This window comes from Equus przewalskii, chromosome 11, assembly GCF_037783145.1.
Source record: "Equus przewalskii isolate Varuska chromosome 11, EquPr2, whole genome shotgun sequence".
In the NCBI taxonomy this organism is placed as follows: domain Eukaryota; kingdom Metazoa; phylum Chordata; class Mammalia; order Perissodactyla; family Equidae; genus Equus; species Equus przewalskii.
The window spans coordinates 18,320,865-18,337,077 of NC_091841.1; the positions used below are offsets into that span (position 1 = coordinate 18,320,865).

The following is a 16,213-nucleotide window of genomic DNA, read 5'->3' on the forward strand; positions in this document are numbered from 1 at the left end:
CAAAGCATAGGATTGAAAACAGCGATTCACTAAGCACTACTCTATAAATGGTACCATGCTAATGATAGCAGAATAAACAATCACCTAGCAAATTTGCAAAGTAAGCAAGATTTTGTCTTTTGATGGTATCAACATCTTTTTTTCCGCAATTGCTCATCTCCTTTCTGAGCAGGATCTTCTTCTAACTTCCTGTCTTGATTCTTTAGTCAGATGTATTCCTTTATGAACATACCTTGCTACTTCCTCACCACTTCTGTCAGATCTGATATTTTTTAAACAAAGTTCAACCTTTTGCTGGGAAAATGAGCATGAGATTGTAGCCAGTGATAGGAGTATTGTGTCTGTCAGGAAGATATTTTCTGTGTAGGAATCCAGAGAGCTGAGGGTAGAAGAAGCAAGGCGGAAAGCATTTGTGCAAAAGTAATAGGAGAGAGGGGCCGGCCCAGTTGTGCAGTGGTTAAGTTTTCAGGTTCTGCTTCGGTGGCCAGGGTTCACAGGTACAGAACGCGGGCATGGACTTGTACACCTCTCACCAAGACATGCTGAGTCAGCATCCCCTCTAGAAAATAAAGGAAGATTGGCACAGATGTTAGCTCCAGGACAATCCTTCTGGCCAAAAAAAAATATTAAAAAACTAAAATAAAAGTAAAGAGTTTAAAAAGAGAGAGAAAAAAATACTACAGATTCCTATCTAGCCCATCCCGTCATTCCCACAACTTGGAAATAATGTGGATAATGCTTTCCTAACACAAGTCCGAGAATAAGTTCAGAGGATATGTTGGCAAAGACATGGCCCTTCAATAAACATGGAGAAATCTGATAGACTCACTCATCTTGAGGCAGCTCAGCTGATAAAACTGTAATTTCCTGATGACTTTCATCTCCCAGAACTTAGGAAAAGACCATGATTCTGCACCCAATTCTAGCCAACCAGGAGGAATTGATTAATAAAATAGAAATCACCAGAACCTTATGGAAAAACTATCCATGGCACTTTAGGATTCATATCTTTAGAATGAAAATTCTGAGCATGGTCAGCCATGTACCTTAGACTTTAAGGATATAAAGCCAAAAATGTTCATAGAAAATATGCTCCAAAGGAACATGGCTCAAGAAGAATGGGAAGGTGCCAGGAGAATTCTGACAAGCACCATACTCCAGGACTACTCAGAGTATGGCAAGCCTGAGATTTGGAATCAGTTATGTGAACCTGGGAAAATTATTGAAATGCTCTGAACCTCAGTTTCATCATCTGCTAAGTGTTAATGATGTTCCCCGTCTAACTGGTTTATGGTAAATAAGGCTAATGCTTATAAAGTGCTTAACATAATGTCAGACACTTAATAAAGTTTATTAAATTGTAATTATTATTATTCATATCACTGTCATGTGTAGCCTCAGGATGTGATATTTACTTCCTGTTTACTACCCCTCTTAAAAATCTGATTATATTTTGTATCATCTGATTTGGAACAGAGGGGTCCTTGAGGGGTAGAAGGCATCATGATCTCTACTTAAGGGGGGCAGAACATAAAGCCAGAGGACCTGAGGTCCAGTGCTTACTCTAGAACTTAAGAAGCGTTTACAGGTTGCACCTTGCAAGGCAAATATGGACCAAACTATGGACTCTGTGTGCCAGCCCTGGACCCATGGGTGCATCTGCCCAGAACGAGTACCCTTTTCTTATTTACACAGAAATAGTCTTCAATCCTCCATCCTCATCAAAGGTGAATAATGATACCTAAGTACTGTGTCCCATAGCATCATTAATTAATTCATTCATGTAGTCACCATTCTAAAATCCTTATTAGGTTTCCAGCCTTGTTAAGGATGAAGAGTAGAGGTTTGGGAATGAAACAGGACTGATTTGTATCTGGGCTCCATCGCTAGGAATCTCCTGAGGAGGTTACTAAAGCTCTTGGAGCCTTGGCTCCTTTATCTGGAAAGTGGGAACAAGAATACCTTTATCTCAGTATTGTTATAAAAATCAGTGGAGATAAAATAAAGTGATCCCTTTGGTGCTTGGCACAGATTAAACACTGAAAAAATGCACCTCTTGTGTTTTATTATTAATTACTTCTCCTGAGGTTGGTGGTAATTTTCTCCAAAGACCATGCTGAGGAAAATAAGTTCATAAAACAAAATTGGCACATCAGCTCTTACTATTGCACATATGAGTTATCTGATCTTTTTCAAACTACATGATTTAAAGCTACCAGCCTAGAGCTAATAGAGCCTAGGCCAGGTCTTCCTACCTGGAATAGCTCAACTCAGAAAAGTCAGAAACAACCTATAAGACCAAGAACTGATTATATGGATCACAATATATCCACATGTTGGGCTATTTTGTAATTATTACAATGAGGATCACGAAGCATTTGATGACAGGAAATACGTATAAATAAATAGCCACAATAATTTTTTTTTGCTTCTTTCCCCAGAAATGCTTGAATTTAATCAAAGACTTTTTTAAGTGGGATATAATAACGTATACAAAACAGTTGCAGTTTTCTTAGAGAAATTTGGGCGCATGCGTTTCTTTTCCTTTAAGTCATTTTATTGAGGTAATGTTGACTTATAAAATTGTGTAAATTTCAGGTATACATTATTATATGTCAGTTTCCATGTAGACTGCATCACGTTCACCAGCAATGGATAAAGAAACAGATAGATAGTTACCAGAGGGCAAGAGGTGTGGGGAAGGGCAAAAGAGGTAAAGGAGCCCATACATAAACTAGCCGCAAGTTTTATATACAGGAATGGTGTGTTCCAGCCTCCCTGAAAGAGATAATTGCAGTCTTGTGATGTGTGTCCATGAGCAGCACGTTTGGAACAAAGGAAGCAGGTTTATGATCCTATGTGCTGATCAGCCCACACCTGTCTCTGGACACCACAGTGAAGGAGGGACACTAAGAAACTCAAGTTCTTTCTCATGACAGCCAAAGCTCAATATAATAGGGAAGGGAAGACAAAAACTTAGAGGAAATACAGCAAAGTCCATTTCAACTATTTGGAGGATTGCATTGTGAAGGAGGGTAGATTTGTGTACAGCTCCAAAAAAGAGAATTCCAAATTGCTTGAAATGAGTAAAACCAATAGAGGCAAGACTAGGGCAGTGGGAAGAGAGGATGTGTACAAAGGTGGAGTACACATATGATTGGTGTCATGAGTAAGCACACAGCCAAAGTGGGCATCTCAGCTTAGACACTTCCATAAAAGGAAGTTTATGGATGCCACTTTGTCTTAGCACAATATCAGCAAATAGTATGTCCTCAGTGAATGTCAGTGACTGTCATGGTGTGAGTATGAAAAGAGGAGAAGGAGGAGGAGAAGATGAACCGAGGGAAGAGGTGGGGGAAGAGTAAAGAGAAGGAGGGGAGGGAGGAAGTGTCTTGGTTGCTGAGCTAAGCAGTCTGCATTTTACCCTGACTGTATGTCTTCCTCTCCTTCAGCTACACATGACATTTCTCTAGCACAGCATCGCCCCCCCATCCACAATCATAACAACAAAATCCCCCAAGGTTACTAGGCTGTTGATGAAAGGAAAGCTGTAAGTGCATCTCCTCTGGGTTGTCAAAATGTCTTAAATACTCTGATTCTCGTTTGAACAGTGGTTCAAACTGAAAAGTAGGTACAGCAGTAGAGAGAGAAGTACCAAAGGGCTAATAGGTGAAAGTGAGCCATGAGAAGACGCTGCCTTTCTGACAACGCAGCCTGGCAGTTAAGAGAAGAGTCATTCAAAATGAAGGAAGGAGTCCAGGGAACATGTTGAAGGCCTGAGGAAGGCATGTGCAACAGGAAGGGAGAAGATGGGATAAGTGCCAAGGATATCTAGGAGACATAAATTATAACAAATGATGAGGGAATGGATGAGTAAACAGGCTGGAGAAGTCTAAACAGACATGAATATCTGGCTTAGGTAACTTCACCATTCTAGTTAACCTTATTCACTCTAGGAGCACCTTCTTATGAATAGAGTTGTATATAATTCTTCTTATACCATTTGAAGATGGAGGACTCATTATGTTCACTAAGTCAGAACTCACTCTCCATTAGGCATTCAGGTTTAGGAGTAAAATCTCTGGATTGCTGTATTGAACAGATGGTAGGCAGTGAGTTCTTATCACTAGAGGTATAAATATAAGAAAGATAGCCATTATACAAGGAGAATTTACTATATGCAAATCAGATTCTAATTAAGTCACATAATCCTTACAATAGCTTAATGAACAGAATTATTTTTATCATCACTCCCATGTTGGAGAAGACAAAATACAAGCAGGGACAGGGCAAGAGACTCATCCACCATTACAGAGCTAGTAAGTTGCCAAGCCAGATTTTAGATGTAGGAAGGCTGCGCCAGGTTATGCTTTCTTAGTATTATGAAACACCAGCACTCCAGAGTAATGTCTGTGGCTTCCACGTACTCCAGTTACAACATTGGTCATATTTCATTTTTAATCACTACTGTCCCCAGTGCCATAATAGCAAGAACTCTAGCATCTTTCTCTTAGAGAATCAGCCTTCCCCCAAAGCCATTTAAATCCATAGGCTGGAAGAGAATTTCTCTTCCTTCCAAACATAAGCAGGAACCACTATATAGGAACCACTGCTGCTTCTCATAGGCACTTGTTGTTGCTACCTACCATGGGACCTGAGAGAGAAAAATCCTAAATGCAACAGAAATACATGGAAGAGTTGTAAACAACGGAATGAAATATAGTTGGTCAACTGTGTTCTGTGCCTGATTGTCACAAGACCCTGCAGAGACTGCCCTAGTGCTTTTTAGGAAGAGTGAGAAGACTCCTTCAATGACAAACTTAGCCAAGAATGTGCTATTTTGGACAACCCAGAGCTCAAGGGCTTTGCTCCTAGGCTCTCTTATGCATTTGTTTTAAGCTACCATCATCAAATTTAACCTTTCTTCAGAAAGAACTTAATTCAAGAGTCTCATTCCCCTGGGCCTTTGGCAAGACACAAGAGGGAGACTTTGGTGGGAGATATGATTTGCACAGACAGTCTTGGTTGCTGCATGCTTCAGATGGTGTAAGCAACTTCCACACCAACCATGATGTTGGACATTGAAGTTTCATCGTAGCCCATTAACTCAAGCCAACAATTTCTTCTGGGGCTCAATAAAATGAGCAGTGATCTCTTCTAACACTTGGGGATAACCTGGCTACGTTGGACTTGCCTAGTGAAGCAGTGAATTCAGTAGGTGGATCTCCACCATGAGGTTTTCAGAGAGGGTTTCCAAGGGTAACATTGATAAACTTGAAGCATCAATCTGGAGTGAGAAACAAATCCTCTATAACAGAGCTGGTATTGGTTTCGAAGTTGGGCAGAGGATGAGATAAGGAAGGGGACTAATTTGTGGATAAACAGGTCTCTTTTAAGCCTCTAACAATCCTCTCTGATTTACAGGATGTCTTCAGAGCCATGCACCCGCAGCTTGACGTTGTGCAGTTGTACCTTAAGCCCCTGTTCATCGGAGAGCTTGCCCCTGGAGAGCCCAGCCAGGAGAGAAACAAAAATGTGAGTGAGGTCTAAGGACTCAAGAGTATGGAGAGGATGGGGACAAAGTATATTTCAGGGCCAACTTATCGTTTTCTGTGAGAAATCAGTCAACATGCCAAGGTGGACCTACCATAGCATGAAGGAGTGGATTCTGCATGTATCAAAAACAATGTCCTCTTCCTTAAACCCTCAGAGCTCTTAAACCTCTGTAAAACAAAGGAATGGAATTTTTGGTTCCCAACCAAACAGTAACTGCAGGTCTCTAAGCATCTGCTTGATGTCAGGCAAATTAAGGCTGTATTTTTTCCCATGACTGCTTGTAATTATTTGTTGAATGTTTGTATCTATGTTTTCTGTGAAACGAAGGTCCATGAGAGCAGAGAATATGTCTATTTTGCTTATATCTGTCTTCAGCATCTATCGGCACAAAATCAGACATTCACTAAGAACTTTATAAATAGCCACTGAATGAAAGATGTGAGTATCTTATCTACAACCCTTTTTACATTTGAGAAATTATAGTTCTGGGGAAATAAATCACTCTATGAAATTCCCATAGCTGGTGTGTGAAAGAACTGAGACTCCAAGTCACTTATTTCTGGACCAATTCCTTAGATATTCCCAAGGCAGGGCACCACTCTTTCTTTGTCTAACACTTCGGCTACCTGATGTACTATCTTTCAAAGGAAAGGGTCACTAGAAGACTAAAAATTCCCTAGGATTGTTTTACATTAACCTTAAAGGGATTTTTATTAATATTGAACATTTCATTTTATAACAATTTGTTTTTCTGAATTAGCTTATAATTCTTGTAAAATAATTTTCACAAAGTGCTGATAATATATCACTGTGAGGCAGATAGAATAAAGATTATGTTTCTGCTGTAGAAAATGAGGAAACAAGCTCACAGAGGGACAGGAGGCATCTGAGGTCACAGAGCTGGTTAACTGCAGCCCTGAGAGGAACACTCAGGCTCTCTCCTTAGCTCCACATGCACCCCGTTCATCCCGCGAGGCTGTGTGTCAGGAAGCTCAGCTCTATGTTTAGAAGAGTGTGCTCTGTGAGTGGACAGCCTGGACTCACAACCCAGCTCAGTCACAAGTTGTGTGGGTTTAGGTCAGCTACCAGACCTCTCTGTGGTTCTGTTTCTCTGTCTATAAAATCACAACAACAATAGCACCAAACTCACAAAAGCTATTGGGAGATTGTTGAAAGAGTTAAAGGCATTTAAAGCACAGGGTCTGGAACATAGAAAATGCTAAGCAGATTTTAGGTACTGTCAATAACATGAACTCAGTGGTGGTACTAGTTGTCGATAAACCTCTAGATATGTCCCCATCATTTAGGGCAGGTAGTCCTAGGTTAAGAATAGAAGAGGATGCAAAGCATAATTATTTTTCAAAAGAATTTTTTCTATGGAAAAGAAATCCCCACTAGTGGCTGAAAGCTATGAGATGATCATTCATTATCTAAAACAGTGTTGGACTCTGGGGCTAAAAGTCTACCATAAATTTTCTTTAATACATCTCTATATATACAGATAGAAACATGTATATAGAGGGAAAATTACTGTTTGAGCATGCAACGCAGGGTCAGGAAGCATAAGTTTAACTCCAGGATCTGTCACTGACTTGTTGATAATTTTAGATCTGTCACTTTTCTGGGCTTTGGTGATCCCCTGCTGTGTACAATAAATGGGTTGGAAAAGATGACCAGGCTGAGAGGCACTCTAGACATGACATTATAATTATCGATGGCCATCAGAATTTCAAGGTTGATGGGGGCTTGAGAGATGAGCCCATCCAGACTTTTCCAAGGCAGAGGATCTTATTAAAGTTCCATCAGTAAATTTTGAAATAAAATTTTTGGCTTCTAGAATTATTTTCATAACTCTTTCTTTTTCTGTTTCAAATTTCTCACCTTTCTTACATCTGAAGAATCCTGCCCTCTTTCTTATACCCTGGTCACTTTCTCAACTGTCCTGACTTTAAACCCATTCTAGTCATTAAGCTAAGAGAGATTTCTTTTCAGCCTTGGCACTGACTCTCCGGTATAATGTGGCAAGCTTGTAAACAAATGCTAGCATTATACATACACACACATGCACATATGCACACTACATGACCACAGGACCAGGACCCCTCCAACCAGCAGACCAACATTACTTCCACTGGTGACCCTGTGTCTTGTTTCTGGAGATCCGTTGAGCAGTTCACGGGAAAGTCATCCTTCGAGCTAATCTAACTGAATTACATTTGTCTTGTTCATCATCTATGCAAGAGCCCTGTGCACATATCAACAGGAGATGACATTGAAAACGCTTGTAAACCATACCACTAACTACAGTAACACAGATCCATATAGAGAACAGAGTTCCCCAGAGCATAGCCAGAGATCACTCAACACCTGAAATAATACTGATGATTTTAAAGACAACTGTTAGACTTATGTATGTCTTTACTGACCAACCCCCATTCAGTAAAAGAAACTGATTCTAACAGAATTCTGTAACAGTTTGAGGACAGTTTACAAATCACTACTCATCTTTCTCTTCTCGAGAGAAAAAAAATTTATTATAACCCTGTGTGCGTGTGTGTGTGTGTGAGGAAGATTGGCTCTGAGCTAACATCTGTGAGCTCTATCTGTTTTTCAACTAATTTTATTGAGATCATACTGCTTTATAACAATGTGTAATTTGGGGTGTACACTGTTATTTATCAATTTCTGAGTAAACTTCATCGTGCTTGCCCCCAGTAGCCTGATTTTTGTCCATCACCCTACATATGTGCCCCTTTACCTTTTGCCCACTCCGAACCCCCTTTCCCTCTGATAACCACTAATTTGTTCTCTTTATCCTTGTATTTGTCTTCTACATATTGTTGAAATCATGCAATATTTGTCTTTCTCTGTGTGGCTTATTTCTCTTAATATCATAACCTGAATGTCCACCCATGTCGTTGCAAATGGGAAAATTTTTGTCTTTTTATGGCTGAGTAGCATTCCATTGTATATATATATACGCACCACATCTTCTTTATTCATTCGTCAGCAGATACGCACTTGGGCTGCTTCCATCTCTTCACTATTTTTAGTGCTGCAATGAACATAGGGCTGCATAAGTCTCTTTATGTTGTTGACTTCAAGTTCTTTGGATAAATACTCAGTAGGGGGATAGCTGGGTCATATGGTATTTGTATTTGTAATTTTTTGAGAAACCTCCTTACTGTTTTCCATACTGGCTGCACCAGTTTGCATTCCCACCAGCACTGTATGAAGGCTCCCTTTTCTCTACATCCTTTCCAACATTTGTTTCTTTTCGTCTTGGTAATGATAGCCATTCTGACCCATTTGAGGTGGTATCTTGTTGTAGTTTTGATTTGCATTACCCTAATATTTAGTGATGTTGAACATTGTTTCATGGGTCTGATGGCCATCTGTATATCGTCTTTGGAAAAATATCTGTCCATATGCTCTGCCATTTTCTGGTTGAGTTGTTTGTTTTTTGATTGTTGCGTTCTATGAGCTCTTTATATATTTGGGAGATCAATCCTTTGTTGGATAAATGATTTGCAAATATCTTCTTCCAGTTGGTGGTTTTTTTTTTTTCATTTTGTTCATGGTTTCCTTTGCTTTGCCGAAGACTTTTAGTCTGATGTAATCACATTTGTTCACTCTTTTGTTTGCTTCACTTGCCCGAGTAGACATGGTATTCGAACAGATGTTGCTAGGACCAATGTCAACTTGGGTACTGCCTATATTTTCATCTAGGAGTTTTATGGTTTCAGGTCTTACATTCAAATCTTTAATCAATTTGAGTTAATTTTTGTGTTTTGTGCAAGATAATGGTCTACTTTCATTCTTTTGTAGGTGGCTGTCTAGTTTTCCCAACATTTATTGAAGAGACTTTCTATTCTATATTGTACGTTCTTGGCTCCTCTGTCAAAGATTAACTGCCCATACATATGTGGTTTTATTTCTGGGCTTTAAATTCTGTTTCCTTGATCTGTTTGTTTCTGTGCCAGCACGATGCTGTTTTGATTACTATAGCTTTGTATTATATTTTGAAATCAGGGACTGTGGTGCCTCCAGCTTTGCTGTTTTTGTCTCAAGATTGCTTTGCCTATTTGAGGTCTTTTGTTGCTCCATGTAAATTTTAGGATTGTTTGTCCTATTTCTGGTAAGAATGTCATTGGGATTCTGATTGGGATTGCAATGAATCTGTAGATTTCTTTAGAGTGTGAACATTTTAACTATGTTTATTATTCTGACCAACGAGCATGTGATATCTTTCCATTTCAATATATCTTCTTCAATTTCTTTCAATAATGTTCTCTAGTTTTGGCTGTACAGGTCTTTCACCTCTTTCACTAAGTTAGTTCTTAGATATTTTAATCTTTTTGCAATTTTAAATGGGATTGCGATATTTTATTCTGTTGCAATTGTAAATGGGATTGTATTCTTGATTTCTCTGTCTGGTAGATCATTGTTAGTGTATAGAAATGCATCGAGTCTTTTAAATTGATTTTGTATCCTACAAATTCGCTGTAGTTGTTGATTATTTCTAATAGTTTTCTGGTGGATTCTGTAGGTTTTTCTATAAATAGAATGATGTAATCTGCAAAGAGCAAGAATTTCAGTTCTTCCCTTCCAATTCTGATATCTTTTATTTCTTTTTCTTGCTTAATTCTTCTGGCCAAAATCTCCAGTACTATGTGGAATAGGAGTGGAGTGAGTGGGCACCCTTGTCTTGTTCCTATTCTCAAAGAGATGGCTTTCAATTTTTAAGCATTAAGTATGACATTCGCTGTGAGTTTCTCATATATGGCCTATATTATGTTGAGGTAATTTCCTTCTATACCCATTTAACTGAGAGTTTTTATCATAAATGGATGTTGGATTTTGTCAAAGGCATTCTTTGCATCTATTGAGATGATGATATGATTCTTATTCCTCATTTTGTTAATGAGGCGTATCACATTGATTGATTTGCATATTTTGAAACATCCCTGCGTCTTTAGAATAAATCCCACTTGATCATGGTGTACAATCCTTGTAATGTATTGCCATATTCAATTTGCCAACATTTTGTTAAGGATTTTTGCATCTAAGTTCATCAGCAACATTGACTTGTAGTTTTCCTTCATTGTGTCATCCTTGTCTAGTTTTGGTATCAGGGTAATTTCAATCTCATAGAATGAGTTAGGAAGCATTCCATCTTCTTCTGTGAAATACTTTGAGAAGGCTAGCTATTAAATCTTCTTTGAATGTTTGGTAGCATTCTCCAGAGAAGCCGTCTGGTCCTGGTCTTTGTTTTTTGGAAACTTTTGGATCACTGTTTCAATCTCTTTCCTCATGATTGATCTATTCAGATTCTCTATTTCTTCTTGATTCAGTTTTAAGTGGTTATATGAGTCTAGAAATTTATCCCTTTCTTCTGCGTTATTCAATTTGTGGGCATAAAGCTTTTCACAGTATTCTCTTATGATCCTTTGTATTTCTTTAGTACTGTTGTAATTACTTTTCTTTCATTTCACATTTTATTTATGTGAGGATTCTCTCTTTTTCTCTCGGTGAGTCTGGCAAAAGGTTTGTTTGAGTTCTCAAAGAACCAGCTCTTAGTTTCCTTAATTCAATTCTACTGTCTTTTAGTCTCTATTTCATTTATTTCTTCTCTGGTTTTCATTATTTGCCTTCTTCTGCTGACTTTGGGCTTAGTTTGTTCTTCTTTTTCTACTTCTATCAGGTGCATTTTAAGATGACTTACTTGGGATTTGTCTTTCTTGTTGAGGTGGCCCTGTATTGCTATAAATTTCCCTCTTATGGCAGACATTGCTGCATCCCGTAAGAGCTGGTATGTTGTATTTTCATTTTCATTTTCATTTTTATCCAGGTATTTTCTAGTTTGCTTCCACTTTGATTTCTTCCTTGATCCAATGGATGTTCATAGCATTTGTTTAGTGTCCACCTATTTCTGCCTTTCCCAGTTTGTTTCCTGTAGTTGATTTCTAGTTATATAGCATGATGCTGAGAAAAGATGGTTGGGATGATTTCAATCTTCTTAAATTCATTAAGGCTTGCCTTGTTTCCCAACATATGGGAGAATTATCTTCGAGAATGATCCATGTGCACTTGAGAGGAATGTGTTATCTGCGATTTTTGGATGGAAAGATTTGCATATATCTAAGTCCATTTTATCAAGTGTTTCATGTAAATCCACTATTTCCTCATGGTTTTTTGTCTGGATGTTCTGTCCATTGATGTAGTGGACTGTTGAGGTCCCCTACTACTATTGTGTTGCTGTTAATTTCCTCATGAAGTCTGTTAATAATTGCTTTATGTACTTTGGTACCCCTGTGTTGGGTGCATATATATTAACAAATGTTTTCTTCTCTTGGCAGAATGTCACTTTTATCATTATACACTGCCCCTCTTTGTCTCTCATTGTCTTTTTTAACTTGAAGTCTGCTTTGTCTGATAGAAATATGTCGACATCTACTTTCTGTTTTTTGCCATTTGCTTGGAGTACTGTCTTCCATCCCTCCACTCTGAGCCTATGCTTGTCTTCAGAGATGAAATGTGTTTCCTGGAGGCAGAATATTTTTGGGTGTGATTTTTTAATCATCCTGCTATTCTGTGTCTTTTGATTGGAGAATTCAATGTATTTACATTAGAGTGATTATTGATATATGAGGGCTTAATACTGCCATTTTATCCCGTTTTCTCATTTTTCTATGTTTCCTTTTTTTCTCTTCCTTTCTATTTCTGACTGCCATTTCATTTTTGTGGTTCTCTGAAGAGGTTTTCTCACTTTTCCCTCTTTTTATGAATTGTAGCTCTGCTCTGATTTTTTCTTTGGTGGTTACCACCAGGATTGTATAAACGATCTCATAGATGAGATCATCCATTTTCTCATAGCCTCTTATCTCCATTAATCTAATCAACTTCTTTCCCTTTCCTCTCCCCTTCTGCATTATTGCTGTTACAAATTGTTCTGCTTTTAATGTTCTGAGTTTTTGAGACTAAGTTGAAGTGTTTATCCTTACTTTTGATGTCTACTTTCTATTTATCTCTTAACTTATAATGGAATCTTTGCCTCCCTGTTCTGATACAGGGCTGCAGTTTTATGATCATGTCTGTCTATTTGTCTCATTACTCAGAGCTTTGTAGACCTTTGCCTTTTTGTTACTGGAGTGAGGGCATCTTTAATTATTTCTTGTTGGTGAAGTCTAGTGGTGATGAAATCCCTCAGCTTTTGGCTATCTGGCAAAACTTTTATTTCTTCATCAGATCTGAAGGGAAGTTTTACTGGATAACGTATTCTTGGCTGAAAGATCTATCTTTCAGTATTTTGAATATAACATTCCATTCTCTCTTAGATTGTAGGGTTTCTTCTGAAATATCTGCTGAAAACTGGATAGGGTATCCTTTGAAGGTTGTTTTCTTTTGCCTTGCTAGACTCAATATTTTTCCTTTGTCATTGACTTTTGCCATTTTTAGTGTTATATGCCTTGCGGAAGGGCTTGTAGCATTGATGTAATTAGGCATTCTATTAGCTTCATGTATTTGTAAATCTGGAACCTTCCCCAGGTTTGAGAAGTGATGAGCTATTATTTCTTAGATCAAGCTCTCTGCTACTTTCTCCCACTCTTCTCCTCTGGAATACCTGTAATCATTATGTTTCTTTTCCTAATTGAGTCAGATATTTCTCAAAGAATGAGTTCTTTTATTTTAAATCTTAGTTCCACCTATCTCCTCCTCCACTTATAGAATTTCTATAATTGTTGTCTAAATCACTAATTCTTTCCTCCATACATCAGCTCTACTTCTTAAGGAATCTAGATTACTTCTTTTCTCATTAATTGTCTTTTTCATATCCAGAATTTCTGCTTGATCATTTTTTATACTTTCAATCTCTTTGTTGAAGAGGTTCATTTTATTCCTGAGCTCCTTGATCTGTCTTCTTGTGTTCTCTTGTAAATGGTTGGGTTTCTTTATGACAGCTATTTTGAATTCTCTGTCATTTAGGCTGTTAAATTCTGTGGCTTCAGGGTTGGTTTCTGGAGAATTGTCATTTTCTATCTGGTCTGAATTGTTGTTGCTTTTTCTAATGGTGTTTGATGAACTAATATTTATTTATTTATTTATTCATTCATTCATTTTTGATGAAGTTTAGCCATGAGCTAATGCCTGTCTCCATCATCCTGTTTTAGCTGAGGAATCTTGGCCCTGAGAAAATGGCTTGCCCATCTTCCTCTATTTTATATGTAGGACACCTGCATCTGTATGGATTGATAAGAAGTACATAGGTCCGTGCCTGGGACCTGAACCAGTGAATCCCGGGCCGCAAATGCAGAGAACATGAGCTTAACCAGTACGCCACTGGGCTGACCTCTGAGCTAATCTTTTGTGATGGCATTTGTGGTAGTATTAGGTCACAGATTCCACCCGTTACCACTAAGGGGAAACAGGAGCAGAGTTTCTGGCCTGACCTCATCTGCTTGAAACTATGGGGGTTTTATAGATGCTTGCCTCAGGATGGGGTGTGTTCAGGCACTTGTGGGGACTATCTGTGGTGGGCAGGGCTTCATTTTTGGACAAAACTAGTACCACTCCTAGTGCCATGGGGGCATGCTGGGCTCTACCTCCCTGCCAGGAAAGCAATCACCAGTGGGCTAAGGGCTGCTGCTGCCTCTTCCTACAGCTACTCTGGGACACATTTCCTGTTTTGGGGCTCAGTGGCACCATGGGTACTCACATAAGCCTAGAATGTGCTTCCTCCAGCATGTGTTTCTGCTGCAGTCTCTGCTTGTGGTCCACAGGGCTGCTATGCTTGGTGGCCAGGGCTTCGTCCCTGGGACCAAGCTAGGGCCACTCTTTGGCACTTTAGGGGCCCAGTGGACTCCCCCTCCCTGTTGGTAAAGCAATCAGAAGTAGGCTAAGGGCTGCAACCATCTCGCCCCCTACAGTTGCCCCAGTGCATGTTCCCACTTTCAGAGCACTCATGCTGGGTTGGGAAGTGTCTGTGTGCATGCACAGGGCCACCAGGGGAGAGTAGGGAGTGCTCACCTTTCTCCACCACTCCCCATGGAGCCAGTCTCTCCATGCTCAGATGTATAGCTGTGTGTCTCTGAGGCATCCTGCTGTGCTGTGTGAGCTTCCTCCATTGGTCAGCGAATCTCCGCTTACTTATAATTCAAAAGGGGGAGAGACAAAGGGAACATCTAACTCTGCCATGTTGTTGCAGTCATACCACATGAACTTAACAACTACACCCCCTGGCCAGCCACCACCGCAACCTTTTTGAAGGGTCTCTTTGTTAATTTTCTTTTGTTTATACTTCTGCCAAATTAAATTTATTAATATTAATAAGTTTCTATTCACAAAATTAAGGCATTAGTAAGTTAATAAAATAGATTCTTAATTATGTTCATTTGTGTTCCTTCTCCCTTGAAGGCACTAATTCATTACTCAATGTGAATATTCATTTCACAGTCCCAGTTGGTGGAAGATTTCCAAGAATTGCGGAGGAAATTAGAGGATATGAATATGTTCAACGCCAATCTGGGGTTCTTTTTCCTTCACTTTGCCCAGATCTTGATTTTGGAAGCCCTGGCTTGGCTAATGCTGTGGCATTTTGGCAATGGCTGGTGTATTACAATATTCACTTCCTTTCTTCTCACAATTTCTCAGGTAAGCAAGCATCCTAAGCCCAGGCAATGGCTTCAGGGAAAAGCTTAGAATTTTTCTTCTGTCTTTAGATTGTTGTCAGCTGCTGCCTGGTACTTCCTAGCAACCTACTCATCAGCATCTCACACCAGCAAATTACCAAACCTCACCATCCCCCAGTTCTCTTGTCTGTAAAATGGCTATAGCAAATTATGTTATGGAAGTATGCTGAGGACAGCTAAACAAGATAATGTAGAAAATACCTAGTATGTGGTAAATATTTAATTCATGGCAGTTGCTACTCTTTGCTCAATTTGATCCACACATCTTCAGGAACTGCAGTTCTACTTTCAGCCATGTAACACTCAGCTTATATTTCATTCATTTAGCAACCAAGATTTATCAATTCATCAAACCATGAATTGTTCAAGAGCAAAGACATCTCATTATATAAGAATTAAGAATGTATAGATTTTGCCATAAAGGACAACCAGCAGCTGGCACATAGCAGGGTATTTGATAAATCCTTGTTGAATCAAATATGAATCTCTGAGCATGGACTTCTATGAACACAACACAGTGTTGTGGACATAAACCCCAATGCATGTGGTCCCTGCCCTTGGAAAATGAGTCATCCACTGGAGGAGACTGTCATTCAAATATCTAACATACTATATGACACAATGACATGGATGCCAAGGAGGGGAAAGAGCTTGTCCTATTGGAGAGGAAAGAGGCATTTAATTCTGATCAGAACAACTGTAGAAGGTTTTAAGAAGAAGTAACACCAATGTCAATTCCAGAATTTCATATGCTATTTGTCTTTGAAAAGCTAACTTCTCTTATTCCACGAAAAGCAACTTTTCAAATAAGAAAGGAAGCAAACATTTGTTTGGTGTTTAGCATAAGCCAGTCACTGTACACATGTTTAAGCCGCATAAAAGCTCCGTGAGTAAGATGTTATTATCCTCGCTTATCAATGAAGGATTAAGGTTCAAGCTACTAATAACTCACCAAGATTCGTGCAACT

General features: G+C 39.0%; 1 protein-coding gene across 1 annotated transcript in view; it reads left to right on the top strand.

The window, feature by feature from the left end:
• LOC103561005 (fatty acid desaturase 2-like protein FADS2B) overlaps positions 1-16,213 on the top strand; it is a 36,386-nt gene that overhangs the window by 1,863 nt on the left and 18,310 nt on the right. The window contains exons 2-3 of the mRNA XM_008535388.2: positions 5,425-5,535; positions 15,010-15,207. Of these exons, the coding sequence (XP_008533610.1) occupies positions 5,425-5,535; positions 15,010-15,207 (309 nt within the window). The remainder of the gene's footprint in view (positions 1-5,424; positions 5,536-15,009; positions 15,208-16,213) is intronic.